The sequence below is a fragment of the Coniophora puteana genome (assembly GCF_000271625.1).
Source record: "Coniophora puteana RWD-64-598 SS2 unplaced genomic scaffold CONPUscaffold_9, whole genome shotgun sequence".
Classification (NCBI taxonomy): domain Eukaryota; kingdom Fungi; phylum Basidiomycota; class Agaricomycetes; order Boletales; family Coniophoraceae; genus Coniophora; species Coniophora puteana.
The window spans coordinates 1,205,172-1,222,599 of NW_006913061.1; the positions used below are offsets into that span (position 1 = coordinate 1,205,172).

The 17,428-nt window shown below is 48.3% G+C and overlaps 5 protein-coding genes across 5 annotated transcripts; 2 read left to right on the forward strand and 3 right to left on the reverse strand.

The window, feature by feature from the left end:
* Window positions 1-1,953: 1,953 nt before the first annotated feature.
* CONPUDRAFT_74643 (uncharacterized protein) lies at window positions 1,954-3,059 on the reverse strand (the record flags this gene model as incomplete). Its single annotated transcript, XM_007772351.1, has 2 exons — window positions 1,954-2,579; window positions 2,675-3,059. 2 exons carry the CDS (start codon window positions 3,057-3,059, stop codon window positions 1,954-1,956), a joined length of 1,011 nt encoding a protein of 336 aa, XP_007770541.1.
* Window positions 3,060-5,818: 2,759 nt separating this feature from the next.
* On the forward strand, window positions 5,819-6,608 carry CONPUDRAFT_155816 (uncharacterized protein; the record flags this gene model as incomplete). The annotated part of the gene is made up of 3 exons (XM_007772645.1): window positions 5,819-6,056; window positions 6,107-6,159; window positions 6,216-6,608. The coding sequence occupies 3 exons, from the start codon at window positions 5,819-5,821 to the stop codon at window positions 6,606-6,608; spliced, it is 684 nt and encodes a 227-aa protein (XP_007770835.1).
* A 125-nt stretch (window positions 6,609-6,733) lies between these two features.
* On the forward strand, window positions 6,734-7,588 carry CONPUDRAFT_155817 (uncharacterized protein; the record flags this gene model as incomplete). The annotated part of the gene is made up of 4 exons (XM_007772646.1): window positions 6,734-7,085; window positions 7,201-7,248; window positions 7,310-7,326; window positions 7,361-7,588. 4 exons carry the CDS (start codon window positions 6,734-6,736, stop codon window positions 7,586-7,588), a joined length of 645 nt encoding a protein of 214 aa, XP_007770836.1.
* A 1,302-nt stretch (window positions 7,589-8,890) lies between these two features.
* Window positions 8,891-10,064, reverse strand: CONPUDRAFT_155818 (uncharacterized protein; the record flags this gene model as incomplete). The annotated part of the gene is made up of 2 exons (XM_007772647.1): window positions 8,891-9,780; window positions 9,833-10,064. 2 exons carry the CDS (start codon window positions 10,062-10,064, stop codon window positions 8,891-8,893), a joined length of 1,122 nt encoding a protein of 373 aa, XP_007770837.1.
* Window positions 10,065-16,222: 6,158 nt separating this feature from the next.
* On the reverse strand, window positions 16,223-16,955 carry CONPUDRAFT_155819 (uncharacterized protein; the record flags this gene model as incomplete). Its single annotated transcript, XM_007772648.1, has 2 exons — window positions 16,223-16,673; window positions 16,738-16,955. 2 exons carry the CDS (start codon window positions 16,953-16,955, stop codon window positions 16,223-16,225), a joined length of 669 nt encoding a protein of 222 aa, XP_007770838.1.
* Between the last annotated feature and the right edge of the window lie 473 nt (window positions 16,956-17,428).

Genomic DNA, 17,428 nt, shown 5'->3' on the forward strand with positions numbered 1-17,428 from the left:
CAACAGCAGGGCAATCTGATCTGGTGGGTATGTATGTTGGGAGGATGCCATGGGCAGAAACTGGGGCTATTCATGGTTTTTATAACTGGTTACGAAGGGATACATAAGGAGTGGATGTAGTTTGGAGAGTTTCATGTTGTAAAAGATTCTGTCCAGTGCGGCCAGGCAAAGGGCAGGTTTTACACTACACGGTAGTATTGCCATCGAGGTGAGGTGACAGATTAGGCAACTCAGCCGTTCATCCAAGAGGCTGAGATTGCCTTCCAGCACCAATTCGTCAGTGGCACGTCTTGTGACCAGTCCAGAAATGCTGTAGTCCCTCTTGCAAACCACCAAATCTTCTGTATAGTTCAGCCTATCCTGCTTATAAGTATACTTGAGAAATTGAAGCTGTTCAAGAGTGTCTGATGAGAGCTTGTTTTGGGAGTTGGTGCATGTCTATTTACTTGATGAGAAAACACATTCTGATGCAACAGAGGATGGGGCCTGAGCCAGGAGAATGTCTGTGGCAACATGAAACAGCAGAGGGAATACTGCTTCATTGACCTGAAACAAAGTGAGAAGCTCAAATGCAAAGTAAATGCAAAAATTGCCTAGATCCCAGGTACTATCAGTGCCTGCAGAGGGATTCCACTGCATGGACTGGCAATAGGTGAAGTTGCATCACAAAAACCTGATGGTGGAGCTGGCTGTAGTTGTTGCAGGAGGTTTTGGGTGGGCAAATACCTATGCTCTGCCACATACTTGCTCCATCTAGATGCTGGTGTCTTGTAGATTATGTGTTTCTGAGACATGTCATTTCATTCTAGTACTGGTACAACTTTCAAGTATTGGTTGTAATGTGGTCTGGAGCATGCAAATAGTATTTATGATGGCTCAAAACAATCTATGAAGGAGGAACAGGCTATAGATAACAGTGATCTACCGAGAAGAATTTCACCTCGCAAGGTAATGCAAGACTAGCTCGAGGTTGCCTCAGATCATTCAAGGTTAGCCAAGGTGTCAAAATTTTGAGGCAAGGTGAGGTCACCTTGAGGTCACCTTGCCTCAATGGCAACACTACTACATGGAGATGTGAGAGTAGGATTTTAATACCATAGATGGTGTTTTCCTTCCAGGAAGTCCTTATTTGTTGTTCTGTTGTGTTTCTCTACTCAGTGGGAGCCTGCGGGGGAGGAAAATATGAGTTACGCTATGCTAAGAACTTGTTTTGGTTGGTGTGTCTGATGAGCGGATGTTCAGGGATTACATATAATGTTATGATAATGTAGGGGCTTGTGATTTTATGTTTTGTGAGGTACGGGCACATTGATTATAGCAGGTGCTTTAATGATAATAGCATGGGGCTGCATGATTTTCTGAGGCGGGGATTGTTTGGAATTTATATAAAGGTCATAGACTAAGGGTGATTCCTGGTTTGGGGTGCTTGTGGTGCCTGTTTAGTTTTTTCTCATATCTTTCTTAAAATGTGATGCAGTTTTTTTTTTGAAAGCAAGGTAGTTCTATATCAATGCATCTTGATGGTAGGAATAGTGTTGAGCTATCCTACTTGTACATCCAACCTGTTGAGAGGCTTATAGAGGAGATGAAAATTGTGCTATCATTCAGAGACTCCTAGCCTTGGTATGCACTTCTACCCCTGCCACCACGTCCGCGACCTCAACTTTGGTTTGCATTACCTCTGTGGGTGTCGTTAAGTGAGCTGTTCAGAGGGTTACCACCTTTGGACACAATGGGAGGTCCGTTACTGAGGCCATGTGGGCCCAACCAGCCTGGGAGCAGTTCAAAAGGGCACATGCCCATTGGGTGGTCGTAGCTGCGGCACCCGTGGCAGATGAACTGATGCATCCCAGATTGGAAGAAACTGTGTCTGTAGTCAGTCATCACAAAGGACAAGTGACAGATCTGGAAGACTAGGTTGACATGTTTCTCAAAGGAGAGCTTGGGGAGGATTCAAAAATAGATGTTCCAGAGCAGCATTTGGGAGGAGCGGGATGTGTTGATGCTGAAGGGAACAGCGGTGATTGAGTTCACAATTTGGTCCTGCTCCTTTGGATCCTTTGTTGTGGAGTGCATATCAAGGGTTGCCCTGATGTTGGCTTGTCCCCTGATGTGTTTGCGGACGTGAGTTTCAACAATCTCGGTGTCAGCTTTGCTGCTCGTGAGGTTAAAGTGCTGTACTGTGCCGATGAACTTGGGGTTGCTGGGTGCAAAGGGACAAATATGGAGCATGATCTCCTCCGTGGAGACTAGGGGTCCAAAATTGAGGACAGAGTCTACAATGGAGGGGTCCTCCGGAGCTGATAGCAAGTAGCAGTGGGGGTATGCTGAGTTGATGGGGGGTTTGTCATTGGAGGTGTCTGCAATGGGTTGGCTTAGGGTGAAGTCCCCAATGTCTCTGTGCATGATCTTGCCTATGAGGGCTTTTGCCTTGTTGTGCTTCTCTTGATTATTTGGCTTGTGGCGGGGGGAGTGCAAGAAGACCCAAGCTTTGGTACCCTTTTTCTTGTTCCATTTGACTTTGATGGCACAGGAAAGGCCTTGGTCGGGTGCTTTGTATATCTGGGGTTGGAGGGGGCCTTCCGCAGGGTATGTCATGTAGAGTGCCATCCAAGAATGTGTGAGTGGAGGGCTCAACGTGGTTGAGAGTGGATACCACTTCAGGGAAGGTGACCGGCCCCAGGGGGGTTCGTAAGACCAGCTGGTTTCTTGTTTGAGGCCGCAACCTTGTTGCCTTTGAGCTGAGAGGTATCGGGGTTGGTGTTCATGGGTGTGATCACCAGAGCTAGGAGGTTTCCGTGTGATGGTAGACTAGAGGACGGGAGTGATAGCAGAGATCGGGGAGATGCGTGGTCGTCAGCAAGGCTCTCAATGCTTTCGGACTGCTGTATGTGTGCAGCTTCCTCATCCACTGATAGAGCAGGAATGGGGATAAAGGATGGTGACCCAGGGGCAGTGGTAGGAGGTGTAGGCTGAGGGGCAACTGGTGGCGTTCTCCTGGCTCTATTGAAGTGGTTTTTGCGGATAAATTTGCTCTGTGGACTGGTTGATGAGACCATGGGTGGTAAGGATGCAATGATCTTACTGTAGCAAGCGCTCTCTTGATAGAGTTACAGGGTTTCTTAAGAGATGGGAACTGGGTCTCATTGTTGAGAGAGGGTGGGGGGGGGGGGTTCTGCTGTGGGTGTGATGGACTTGGTGTCGTGGTTGCGTTTGCCATTGCGTGAATCAGTTATGATACGAGCAGTGGGGTTGGGTTTGAGAGAGTTGGTGGACATACCTTTCTCCATTTTTTTTCCTTGCCTTATGTACCCAGCATCCTGTGTCTGACTGAGGAGATATGGGTGTTCTGCGGTCTCATGTCCAAAAATCCTGCCATTGCGGACCTCTCGTGTTTTTTGGGGGGAGTGGAGTTCCTGCTAGTTGATATTGGTTGATAGTGTCCCATCAGCTTCTACATCATGGTTGTGGAGACCAGTTCTCTTCATGCATGAGGGTGTGAGGTGAACAGGATGAAGTTTTCTTGTTCGGGTTAGGAGGGGGGCACATTTCTGCATTGGGTGGCGCAGTATGCAACACTTAGACTATGTTCTTTTGATGTGTGAGATAGTGTGCTGTGTTCACTGGCCAGGTTTGACCATCTTGGGTGGATATTACAAGTTGTACATTGTTTTTCTGTACGTGTATGTGAAAGACGTGTATCATGTCTTTGGGAGGTGACTGTACTGGTGCATTCAGGTTCGTTTGGGTGACTATTGTAATTTTTTGACCTTTCGCTCATGGGAAAATGACTTCCTATTCTGGATATCCCGCTTTTTGGTTCACGGGCTGGGACCGACGTGGGACACAATGTTCATTAGGGGCTAAATATGCCCAAAGTTTGCGGGATGCGTCATGTTGACACTGGGACATGGCAGTTCTCCATTCCTCAGTGACAAGGTGCGTCAGGGAAATCATAGCTCAACAATGATTCTGAGTGTGCACATTACCTTTACTAACAATCCTGTGTCTAGGCTTGGTATAGTGCATTCTATGAGCATTGGCTTCTGGTGCTCATTGGTCAGTATGTGTTGAGTATGTGTGCAACGTGCATATGCTCATGTTTGGCCCTGTAGTAACAGAGGTGAGTTTTGGACTCCGTTTTGCTAATTACAAGAAGCTCTAATGTAGTGATGCCAACTTGACTTGCGTTTTTAGCAGGCTCTTTGTTCTCGGACCATTTCATATAGTATGCACTACCTCAGCACAATCAACTATAAAACAGGTGTGGTTTTACTCAGACTGTAGGATGGCTAATAGTGCGGTTATTTTTTTCTGTAATGCCTCCCCCGCTTTCCAGCCCTGAGGCCTTGAAGATCCTTTGCAATATCCCTCACACCAATGCTGACCTTTGGAAGTGCATATCCAAGTCCACCCCACCAGACAACAATACTAATTTTGAGCATGAAGAGCTGGCTGTTGTGCCTTGTGACCCATTTGAGGGTCACAATGATTTCAATGATGACTAGTGGATCCAGCTTGCTGACCTCAGGTCTCATGGCTCAAATCCTCCACCCTGATAGCAAGGATGCTATGTGTGTGGCTGAGGTTGGTCCTGGGATGGCCGACAACACTGATATCAATGCAAATCTCATACAGGATCCAGAAAAACAGTGCAGGAAGTGTCATAAGGTGTCTAATAAGAAGTGTGACACATTCTTAGGCCATTAGATAGTTAGAATTGCTCCAGGGAATTTGTTTTTGAATTTATCCACATTTTTGCGGCATTTTACCAAATGTCCCACTTTTTTGTTCATGAGTTGCTGTAGGGGTGGGACAGTCCTGCCTCAATTGTTTGTTCACCCGGCCCGTGGGACATGGGATGAGCAAACAGTCCAAAAAGTACAGTACTCATTGCTGCATTAAGTAACCAGAATGGGTGGCCCCTATCTTGGACCACCCAGACACTAAACATACTTACAGCTAGATAGAGGCATCCGATGCTCATCAAAATTGATATGGGCAATTTAATCACTGTGAATAAACCTGAATTAAAATATGAGCCAAAAAGAACCAGAGGAAACTCACCAATTATTGCAATGATGTTGAGTACTATGGATATGAGGCACATAACTTGCATTTCAGCTTGAATAGATTTGTGGGGGGAAACTGTATCATTCAATTACATAGGATATATCCTGTGGTTGTTCATAATATGCTTGTAATGTGGTAATTTATCAGAAGCTATCCCTATGAAATTATTAGCATGGAGAATGTGTCAAATAAAAGCATAGTGTACATTGTATGATATATCAGGCATATTACACTTCTGTTTTGGCCTCAAGTGCAATACAACAGACCCTCACATTGTCATATAGACTACTTTGTTCATTTGTGTGCTTAAGTGGTCTACTTGAATGTAATAAACTGTGTAGCTACATCATGTTTAATCCACACTGTGTGTTTGAAGGACATACTATAATCCTCTATGCTTATAATTTTATTAGAGATAGCTTCTGATGAATTACCACATTACAAGCATATTATGAACAACCACAGGATATATCACCAGAGTTTCAAGGAAATAATCCAATGTGAGGAAGTTGGGGCAAATTTAAGTGGATTTCTATATTCCTTAATGTACTCGTGCCAGTACGAATACCTGACGCGCGCTTCTCTCACTCGCTACATAATCAATGTTGTCCACTTATGTTTGCTTCAGCATATTCATTAATGACATATTTATCTGGACTTAGAGCTTGAACTGCCCGATGGCGTATATGTGTAAGCTCTTGCCTTCGACCACCACCATCATCGACCCCTCCATGCTGCCTTAGCCATGTCCAATGTCATTGGCCTTGTCAAGTGCCCATGTCGATCTTTTGGTTGCGGGAGTGACCCCCAAGGATATCGGGAACAACAACCAAAGATCAAGCAACAACATCAGAAGGCTGATGAGCTCCACGACGCCCTTGACGCCCACACAGCTCAACAAGCAACTCAAGGGGCTGCTCAGAACACTCAACCAGAGCCTCTGAACAGGCAGGGCAAAGACATGGGATGGGAGTTGCCTCCGGGTGGCTACGATGAGGCCGACGAGGAAGACTGCAGTTAGACGGTGATGCAGGGAACGACAGGCTGGATGTTGAGGATATCATGAATGTTGGCCAGGTCTTTGTGGTGCGTATGCCCATTGGTCCTCCTTGTAGCATTTGTTTCACTTTGTCATCTTACAGCAGGAACTCTTCAATATGTATGGTCTCCAGGAGGAGGCCCACAATCAGTCTCTGAACAACGAAGGCAATGAAGAGCTCAGCAACAATGACAACTTCTTCACCCGGCAAATGCGAGCTCACACACCTCCCCCCAATATCAACTCTGAAAATGAGGATCAAGGCAAAGACAAGGAGGAGCTGGTCCAGCCCAAAGAGCCCATCAACCAGGCTCAACAAGCCCTCAAAGACACTCTCTACGCTCCCATGGATGATCTATTCGACTATTCAGACGTACACGATCAGGACGTTCGTCACAACCAGCAACCACTCACGTTCAGTGCCCACCCCTCCATTTGCAACACGTACATCAGGGTATTCACTCTGTGTGATGGTGTCTCCCACACTGCAGCCTAGTCTATGCTCGAGGGGACCTGTCTCTTACTCGCTGAAGCTGCCGAAGGCTGTCCTGAAGGCACATACCCAGGTCTCAACAACTTTGCACCACATTCCCCACTGTAGTCAAGCACCTCGGGCTCTCAATGGACAACTTCATTGTCTATCTCTGTGTTTGTTATGTCTGCTGGGTTGTACACCATCCCTCCACCCTCTCTGACCTTACATCGTCCGCGTGCACAGTTGAGAACTGCCCAGGAACCATATACAAGGAAAAATGGCTGGCAAACAGGAAGCTCAAGTGCACACCGGTCAAGATCATCCCTTACGTCCCTCTCGAATTTGCCATCCAGTGCCTCCTCCTGTATCCAGGCAAGTGGGAGGAGCTTCAGCATTGGAGACAGCCCGGCAACGAGCCTGGTGCTGTCCCACCTGTTACAGACACTGGCTTTGACGCCTTCCCCGATCTGTTGCAGCCCATGACCAACATCTACAACGGTTAGGGCTGGCGAGCAGTCCAGGCAGGTGTAGAGGGAGCCCGGGAAGGACGAGCTTGGTGCTATAGGTAGGCTGCTTGCATTCTTCAGGCTTGTTTGCTGACACTGTCTTGAAGGGTGTCTTGAATGGCTTGGGACCTCCCCCCTTGGTCCTCTGTCGCTTGGTAGGCTCACCAGGTGCAGTACTAGTGTCCTGAGGCTGTTTCTGACCTGTTCCTTTCACAGTGTCAGATGCGCTGCTTGTATGTGCGGGTGACTGACCTTGGGCTCCTGCAGTGCTTGCCTGGCCCCCTCCATTCCCTCCCTGTCCTCTGCCCCTTCCATCTCCTCTACCCCTCCTGCCTCCTCTACCTCGTCCTCTGTCTGCCACGCCTCGTCCCTGCCCACATCCAGGTCCAGGGCCAGCTCCACCAGAGCCCACTCCATCAGGCTCAGGCACTGCAGGCACTGTATCATGGCTCTGTGGCTCTGTTGCAGGGACTTGGACACTTTTGGGCATTGTGAAGACCCTCATTTGCTTGGTGAGTTGTTTTGTTGGCTGGTTATGCTATGATTGACTGGTTTGAAGGGAATATGCACGCAGAGACGAGGCAAACCCGGCGCAAGTTGAAGGTTTAGAGTTCAGGGGTGGCTTCCCAATTTGGGTTAGCCATGCCTTGAGCCGGCCCGCAAGCTGTGCAGCGTGCTGTGGCCTCATGCGGCATATAGTCAACAGCTAGTATTTTGATAGTTAATACATGACTAGTACTTGAATATTCAGCAGCAAGAACATGAGCGAAAGGGGGACTATCCGCAAGGCATCAGCCACTGGGTGAAGTTGTGGGAATATGTATGGTATTTTGGGATATATCTATATATCCACAAAATACTCATGTTGGAATATGTCCTTGAATTCTATGTAATTGAATGATACAGTTTCCCCCCACAAATCTATTCAAGCTGAAATGCAAGTTATGTGCCTCATATCCATAGTACTCAACATCATTGCAATAATTGGTGAGTTTTCTCTGGTTCTTTTCGGCTCATATTTTAATTCAGGTTTATTCACAGTGATTAAATTGCCCATATCAATTTTTATGAGTATCGGATGCCTCTATCTAGCTGTAAGTATGTTTAGTGTCTGGGTGGTCCAAGATAGGGGCCACCCATCCCAGTTACTTAATGAGGCAACGAGTACTAGAGGGCTGGGGGACCAGAAGTTTGGTTACTTGGTTCTTTTTTCTATTGCTTGTGATAGAGCAAACATGTCTGTGGTATAGACACACCAAGTTTTTGCGGGTTGTGCAAAACACTCTACTCTTATGTGGTGGTAAGAGTCCAAGAAGCCCCCAAGGAGGTAGAAGAGGTAAGTCAAGATATGCGTGCAGGAGGCACGTGATGCCCTGCACGCCCTGCGCAGACACGACAAAATTGTGGCAGTTGGAACTGTTCACACTAGAGGTTTATCAAAGTTCACGCAAGGAGAGAACGGGTCCAAACTCGTGGGATCGATTCCTGCCCACTTGTAATGTACATCTTGTCCTTAAGTAGTCTACGGGTGCTGTACGGGTAAACTAGCTAAGCTACATTACGAGGATGGGCCGGGGGAAGTAAGGAAACAGAGAGAAACAGTAGTGAGACACTACATACGCCCTCCTGCCAAACAGTAGGCGGGCAACTAGAAGGCATTAGCCATCGGGGACGACTCAGCATGTGCGGTGGGTTCGGCCGTGTTGGAAGTGCTGGCTTCTGTGGTGGAGTTCTGGGAAGTGGAAGCTTGTCTGGCGGTGTTGTTGAGGGACAGTTTGTCGATTAAGTTGAGCATGGTCATGTCCTCATTTTGGGTGTTGCCGACGGCCCGGCCGTTCCATGGAAATCTGCGCTAAAGATGCTCAAGTTTGAGACGGACTGCAGGCTCGGCATGCTGCTGTGGATGGGCAAGAGAACATTGTTGCCTGCGAGAACAACACTGGCGGCTGCCAGGGTGTTTGCAATAGAGCCACACTCACAAATCAGGTTGGATACAATGCCTCGGAGGATGTCGCACTCCATACGAGAGGCAGCATCAACATCGGCGCGGAAGTGGGGGCGGTCAACGTCCCTATGAGGGTGGAAACAGTGGTTGTTGAAGGGGGCACCGCACCCTCTGCGTGCGTTGTGCCTGCCATTGTGGAAGTGGCCTCGATTGCCTCCGGGGTGGCGAGCAAGGTTAGCATTCGCCTTGGCCTCGGCATCCGTCAGGATGATTTGCTCCGTGCGACTGGCTTGTTGGCGCAGCTCTCGTACGAGCCCAGGGTTGTTGTACCGGTTTCTGTGGCCACCGCGGTACCCTCCGTGCTGGCCACCAAAGTTGACACTGTTGGTGGCGGAGTAGTTGCCATAGGGTCCACAGGGGTAGCTGCCATAGAAGCCACTGGCCTGTTGATAAGGCTGGTTGGATGGCAGGTAGAAAGGAGTGGCGCTGTGGTACTGGGAAGGGAAGTACGAAGGCTGGAACCTGTTGGGTGCCCCAGGGTAGGTGGCTGGCTGTTCAACTACGTGGTGAGCTGCAGCAGGCGCGGTTGTGGGTACTGGAGCGGCGTTGACAGTGGCAGATTGGGCTGCGGCTGGGGCAGTGTTAGCTGCGGCAAGAGCAGGGGCTGGTGCAGCCGAAGCATGGGGCTGCGGGGCTGCGGGGCTGCGGGGCTGACGCCGGCGGGTTATGGGGAGCCGAGTTGCTGGTTGTGATGGGAAGGGGAAAGTGGTGTCCTTCTGGGACCTGGTCCTGACAGTGGAGGATGTAGTCCAGGTAGTGCTGCTTGACGTGATGGGTATATGGGTCCCAGTCGCCGGTGTGGATGAGGTCCGCAAGTTGATGGTAGTGTTTGAAGCGGGCCTCAGAGATTCCGGGATGGTACTGAGGGGATATGATGATAGGGGAGTGATCCACGACAGTTGAGTGGCGAAGAGGAGCAATGGGCTCAACTCTAGGAGAAGCGGGTGGCAAATTGGGCTCAAACATTGCCTCAGGTTCGCTCCTTATATAATGATTACTGGAGGCATGGTGAAGTTTGATGAGTTTATCCTGATTTTTGGCCGAGGAATCAAGGCACAAGTCTATCAGACATAAATTGAGCTCTGAGCTGGCCACTGGGTTGGGTTGCGAAGGTAAATCATTAATTGAGTCGGCTCCAATTACTTCAAGGTACTGTTGTAGGGCTTCTAGTCGCTCAACTTTGTGATAAGTGAACCAAGCGTAATCTCCGGTGTTGTAAATCACCCGGAATGTGGCACGACGTCCCTTGCCACGGTGCGCATCTATTCAGCTGACACTCCATTCTTCATTTGCTCCAATTTCGGAGATCTGCTCAAGCTGTCACCCCGGAAAGTGTCGGTCATCATTCGGAACATAGATACGGAGCAGGTTAGCATGAAATGCTGGATGAACTCCTCTCTGCTTGAGCTGAGGAGGTATATCAACTAGGTATGAGTTATTCTTATAGTCCTTCAGGATCTTGTATGGTCCGACAAATTTCGGTGAGAGTTTCCGAGCGCGACCTTTAGGGATTGATAGGTGTGCAGTGGAAATATATACTAAGTCATCTTCAACAAATGGAGCATCAGTGTGTCGCTTGTTTGCATCTTTTGTTTGCTTTACTTGAGCGGCAAGGATTGTGTCGTGGGCACTCATAACTGTGTCCTTTACCTGTTGGGCAAAGACTCTGACACCGGGGTATTCAGTAGCAACATTCCAGGTCATTGCCTGAGGCATTCGTCCATAGTTCAGTGTGAATGGGGCATACCCTGTAGTTTCAGATCGAACTGAATTGATGGCAAATTCGACTTCTGCAAGTTTACTGGCCCAGTCCTTTTGATCTGGCTTTACACACATGCGAAGCATTTGAGTGATAGTACAGTTTGCTCGCTCCGTGGCACCATCTGACTGGGGATGATATGCAGATGACATTCTCAAGTCAACACCAGCCAGTTTATTTAGTTCACGCCAGAAAGCGCTGGTGAACAGCAAATCTCGGTCGCTTACAATGTTCCTGGGCATACCATGCAGTTTATATATATTATTGAACATGAGGAAAGCAATGTCCTTGGCGGTATGTGTCTGTTTTGTGGGGATAAGGTGAACCATGGATGTTAGATGGTCAATTGCCACAAGTAGCATGTCATAAGTGCCATTCACTGTCTTGGATTCGGGTAGAGGCCCGACAAAATCAATACCAATTGTTTCCCAAGGATAAGTTGGCACGTCGAGTGTTTTGAGCTTTCCGTATGGTGCGTGGTTTCTACTTTTGTTTCTCTGACAGAGTTGGCATGATTCACAGTATTGGTAGATGTCTGCTCGTAGGTTTTTCCACCACATGTTCTCTCTGAGGTAGGCAAGCGTTTTGGTGCCAGCTAAGTGTCCAATGATTGAGTGTGCTTGGTCAATGACTATTTCACGGATTTGGGATCCAGATCTTGCTTGCACGTCTGGGATGCACAGCGTGCATGATCCGTTGTCCTTCATGAATATGAGGCCGTTGTTAACTTCGAAGTTTTTGAAGTGGGCTGGGTTTTCTACGATTGGCGCAAAAAACGCGTCTTGGCCATACTGGTGATGTATATCATTCTCTATGTTATTTTCTGGATTGCTCTGGCTGATCACTTCTACTAGATCTGATGAGCTCACATGTGGCATTGCAGAGTTTGATTCACTATCTGTGGCGCCTGTTGTGCTTGGTGTAGTATGCGGAGGTGAACCACTGTTTATATCACCCTCGCCCTCCAGCGGTTGACCACCGCTCAGAGGCGTAGAAGCATCAAGGTCATTGTCAATTTTGGGCGGCCCAACGCATGGCGTGTGCAGCGAATGCACCACGTCCTCATTGCCTGGTGCTCACACTGTCAGCCGGACTCGACGAGCATTTGGGAACGTGTTGCGTGCTGAAGCAGCGGCGCCCGATGCGCCCAGGAAGATTTTGTTACCCACATATAACGGGTTTGAGACCAGGTTCAGAAGCAAGGCCGAAGGCCAACCTTCATTGTTGGCCTGCACGTACTCGGACACTGCGCGGACCGTACCTTTGGGGTCATCACTATACAAGCGTGACAGCGCATCTGCAAGAATGTTCTTTTTACCAGGGATATGCTCATATCATAGTCAAAGTCCTCCAGCGTCTCTAACCAGCGCGCCTGATGAGGCGACAAGTTTGCCTGGGTTTTAATCCACTCCAGGCCCTTGTGGTCAGTTAATATCCTAAATTTCCAGCCATGCAAGAGGTGAGCAAATTGCTTCAGTGATTCAACGATAGCAAGCAGTTCTAATTCATGTACCCGATAATTCTGCTGCATCGGCATAAACTTTGCAGACCAGAAAGCGATAATGTGTGTGCTTTCAAGGGTTCTGCCTTGAAGTAGGACACCACTCCCGCCGGTAAGGCTCGCATCCATTGCGAGAAGGAGTGGGACAGCACCCGGCGAGTTATCAATTGGTTTCCGTCGCACATTGCGCCATTTGTGCGCAATTTCTTTCACAGTATTGAAAGTGCGTTGCTCTGTCGGCGTCCAACGCCAGGGCAAAGTTGCGGCAGCTCAAGCGTGCAAGTGCCCCATATGAATTTGAATTCCCTCACACCCAGGTGCTAAGTATCCGACCGCTCCTAGGAATGAGCTGAGCAGTCCTTTGTTTGTGGGTGTCTTCCAGTTTGAAATCTTATCCACCTTGTGAGGATCCATCCTGATACCATCGTCATCAACTACATGGCCTAGGATTTCCAGTTCATCAGCGAAGAGTTGCATTTTATGAGCACTAAGGTAGAACTTGTGCTGCCTGAGGGTGTCTATCACAATCTTCAGGTGTTTGGCATGCTCTCCGGCGCTGTCTGAGAAAATGACAATATCATCCAAGTATACATACATGAAAATTCCAAGAAATGGCGCAAAGATCTGATTCATGATTGTCTGGTATGTTGCACCAACATTGCAATCACCAATTTGCATTACCTCGCTGACCATCGTTCCGTCCGGGGTGTTAAACAGGGAATTCTGCACGTCTGCTGGTTCAATCTGTATCTGCTCATAAGCATCTTTGCCATCCATCAAAGACCTATATTTATGGCTGGCAACCTTCTGAAGAATGGTCTCAATGTCCGGGAGGGGTGAAGCTAGTTTCTTCGTATTGGAATTACGCCAACAAGTGTCAATGACAGTGCGTATGCGAACTTCACCATCTTTGGATTTCTTTACCAATATTAGCAGCGATGACACGTTAGGGCCATTAAAGAATTTCCACCGTCCAGACACTATGTACGGATCGCGCTTTTTGATCCACTGTGGGTGAAGACATTCAGGGCAACAAGATGCCTGCCAGGGGATTTTCTTTGACGGATCAATTAGTGGAATCCAATGGTTCATCTCAAGAAGTGGCGGCAGAGGCATGTCTTTGGCCTCTTTGCATATTTCCTCAGCATACTTCATGATATTGTGCTGCATTGACTCGATTCGATCATTCTGCAGTTCTGCTGCTCGGGACGCTAAGGTGATTGTTTGGGTGCCTTGAACTGGTAATGACGTAGTGCTGCGCACGTTCACCTGACTCGGATTGAAGCCTAGCAGTACTTGGTGCTGAAACAGGAATGGCATTCCCAAAATCATGTCATATGAGTCCAGGTTAGCAACGTCAAAAGTCCAAGTCTCTTTTATGATCTGGTACTCGGACAGTGGGGACACAGAGTATTTGACTTTGCTCCGAGAACCTGACACAGCCAGTTGAAGATTTAAAGGTACGTCCAATTCCTTAGTTTTGAGCTTCAGCTGATCTACAACTGTTGTAGAAATAAAATCGGACAACGATCCACTGTCAATGAGTGCTCAGCAGGACTTTCCACTGATATGCACAGCTACAACAATTGGACGTGGCAGTACGCGACCGCACTCCTTTACGCACGCCGCCATTTGCTCTAAATACCTTGTTTCAGCAGGTTTGCCCGGAGCGTTCGCAGCGTTGATTGCAAACACGCTCATTTTGTCGGAGGCTCTGGACTCGTTTGCATGCCCAGCCGTCAGCACACTTGTTTCAGCATTCGTCTTGGTTGTGCGAGTAGGGTTGCTCTCAAGGTGCATTATGTTGTTTATAAATTCATCTATTTCAGCGCTATGCCCTGGGACCCATTCTACCCAACCGGGGTCAAAGGGATCGTTTGGATTGCCCATTTTTGATGGTATAGGGTCTACCAGGGACCCAGGGTCCAATGTGTATTCATTATACTGGTTAGAGCAACATTTCAGGTAGTCACTGACACTCTCAACTTCGGGTTCTTCAGAGGTATTGGCTGTTTCAAGGACGGATGCGTACAACTGGTCCAGGGAAGTGATTTCTTCACCCTCATCCTCACAGAGATAAGAGTTTGCACATTCAGTGTTTAGCCAGTGCACCACATTGAAGGTGTCCGATAGAATAAGTGAGTAATCTACAACATATGATTCTCGAGCATGGCGATCTATCAGGTAACAGTGTTCCTCATCCATCTCTGATAAGTCAAAGTGTTCCTTCATATATGGCAACTGCTCACGGTCAGATTCATTGTCGAGAGGTAGCAGTACTGCATCGTATAATTGGGCTACAATGCGGGACCTGGCGACAAGCAATTTAGCTTCGGTGAGTTCACAAAATTCAGGAGATGTACCTATGCCGTATAGACCAAGATCGTGGCCTTCCTGTAACGCCGAGAGATGGACTTCTGCCGCACTCATCCCAATTGAGCCTACACCAACAGCGGGCGGCAGTCGTAGTTGACGACGCATTGGGCAGTCCCTGAAGAAGTGGCCGGGCTGTTGGCAAGTGAAGCACGGGGGCTTCTCACCAGTCCGTTCCTGCCATGTATCATGGCGAGTTCCATGAGGCAGTGCAAAGCTCCGAGGTTGTGGTTGTCCACAACCACAGTTAGAGCCCCGAAAACCATTTTGGCTAGGGCCACTTGAGCTGCCATTGTTCATTGGATATGGTGGCAGAGTGTTGCGCTTCTCGTCTGGGCTTACGGTGTTCGAGCGCATCAAGTGAGAGGGGAAGGATTGTTGGTGGTCTCTGCCTTGATGATATGTTCATGGTTGGGCGAAGTTCCGGGGTGCATGTCCTCTGGTCTGGTAAGGTGTGCTTAATCCCCTCATCTCTTCCATTTCAGCCCGATAGGAAAGCTCGAGCACTTCACCTTGGGTTTCAAATTTGTCTAACGTCATAGTCATCAGATCATACCTGTCCCTTGTGAGGTCCGCTCGCAGGCATGAGTTGCAACGTCTCCAACATGCGATTACCACATTGCGTTCAGTGATGTCATCACCTATAGTATCAGCCAGATCTTGTAGCCTTTGAATGAAATCCTTGATTGGGTGTCCCTCTTGAGCACACTGATCAAATTTGTCTCTCTGTTGCATATGGAAGTTGGTTGGGAATATGTATTCAAAAAGCTTCTCCAGGAATTCTTTAAGTGTGTAACACTTTTTAAGCTCACAAACATCGCATTCCCAGAATTTGTATGCACGGTCGCTCAAGAATTTGCTAGCATGCTGCACAATGTCCTTGTTTGAGAAATAACCACGATGTTTGTAGTTGTGCATTTTGCGCGACCAGCGTTTGAACTTAGCGGCGGACAGTTCACCATGATACGTGAATGGTGGCACTTCTTTTATCAATGCCTGCTGATATTTAAGCTTTTCAATGCGTGCCCGGCGCTTGCGGCGTGCTTTAGCTTTGCGTCGCTTTTCTTCAGGCAAGTCGCTGTCGTGATCTGATTCTAGCCCTTTCTCAAATATGTTGGTGGAATCGGAGCCATCGGACAATTTAGAGTTGTCATCATCTGATTCAGGAGGCTTCTTTGCACCCCGTTTAGCTGGAGACTTGCCATTATTGTTATGTCCACGGTCATCATCCAAGCTGCTCGAATCGCTCGATGAGTTGCCGGGTTGGTCATCACCCCGGATCACTCTCATTACGGAGCTCCCCCTTGGGAGTGGAGCTTGAGCTGGTTTACCGTTTTGTCGTGAGGCTGGCTGGCTGGCCTTTGTTTCTCCGGCAGTGTCCTTTCCTTTACTGGTATTGTCCTGCTTTGCTGCGGCAGACATCTCAACACGCGCTTTCTCGGGTGCCTTCAGCAACAAACTGATGAAAGCATTCTCAAGGCATTCTAGCCTTCAGTTCAGGACTGTATTGGATTCTTGTAAGCTGTCATTTTCCTTCAGCAGCCTGTCGATGTTCATGCCATATAATTTCGAGACATGATCTATGTTCTTATAGTAAAGATTGGGCTCGGCCCTTGCCTTTCCTTTGGTGTCACCTACCCGGGGTGCACCCGGGGTAGATTCGTCAATGGGTGCCCCTGGCAGGTCAAAACCTGGGGTCTTAGGTCCCTTGTGCCTAATGGTGGGCTCATCACGCTCTTGCGGTATGTTATCGGGGTTATCAGAAAAATCATTATCATTTTCGCCGGCGTGCTCATCATCGGCGTCATTGGCCTCCATATCGCTGTCGCCCCACGGTCCATGTGGGAAGCAATTTCCATCAGCGATGCCCGGGCTCTTTAGCCTCGGGTTACTTGCTCTGGTTACTTGGCGAGGGGTCTTGAACCCTTCGGCGTCAATGGCGCTGCGTGCTTGCGCAGGTACCTTATCGACCGATTTTTGTCGGTGACGGCGGCCTGTAGCCTCACTCGTCTCGAGGGATATCTTGGCCCCTGCGCTCATTGGCATCTTCTGGGGCCGCTCCAGCTGTTAACGGCAAGCTCTTTTTGGTTACGCCCGGGGTATCATCGCACTCGGCAATAGTGTCGAGACGGGATCGGGGACGGATGGGCACAGGGGCATCCGTAAGACGCCCGACTCGAGTCACTGAATTCGACGAGTCCTTCTCGGGGTGCAGCATTTCCATCGCGTCGCCCGAGGTAGAGGTCCTGGCAGGCCCGGGGTGGTTTGAAGCAATAATAAAATCGGACGCACCTTTGACTGCATTTGAGTAGATATTTTTGGAAGTCATCTGAAAAAGACACTGGGGGCATTAGACAATGATTTTGGCCAAAACAGGCAACAAAACATGCCAGAAACATTTACCATATTTGAACCATGTTTTTCACCCAAAATAAGTATAAAATCAATCAAATAAATGAGGGGAAAATCATGCAAAAATAAAAGAGAAAAACATCCAATATGTTTTGCAAATCATGTTAACTTGTTTGCATGCTGGCCAAAGGTTATTTTATACCTGTTTTTCTGCTAAACCCATGGCAACAACATGTTATCTGTTTTTGAAATGATTGACAACAAAACCATGGTAAAAACAAGGAGGGTGAATTGATCAATTTGTCAGTGTTAACAATTTGACAATTTTGAGTGGCTGACAACATG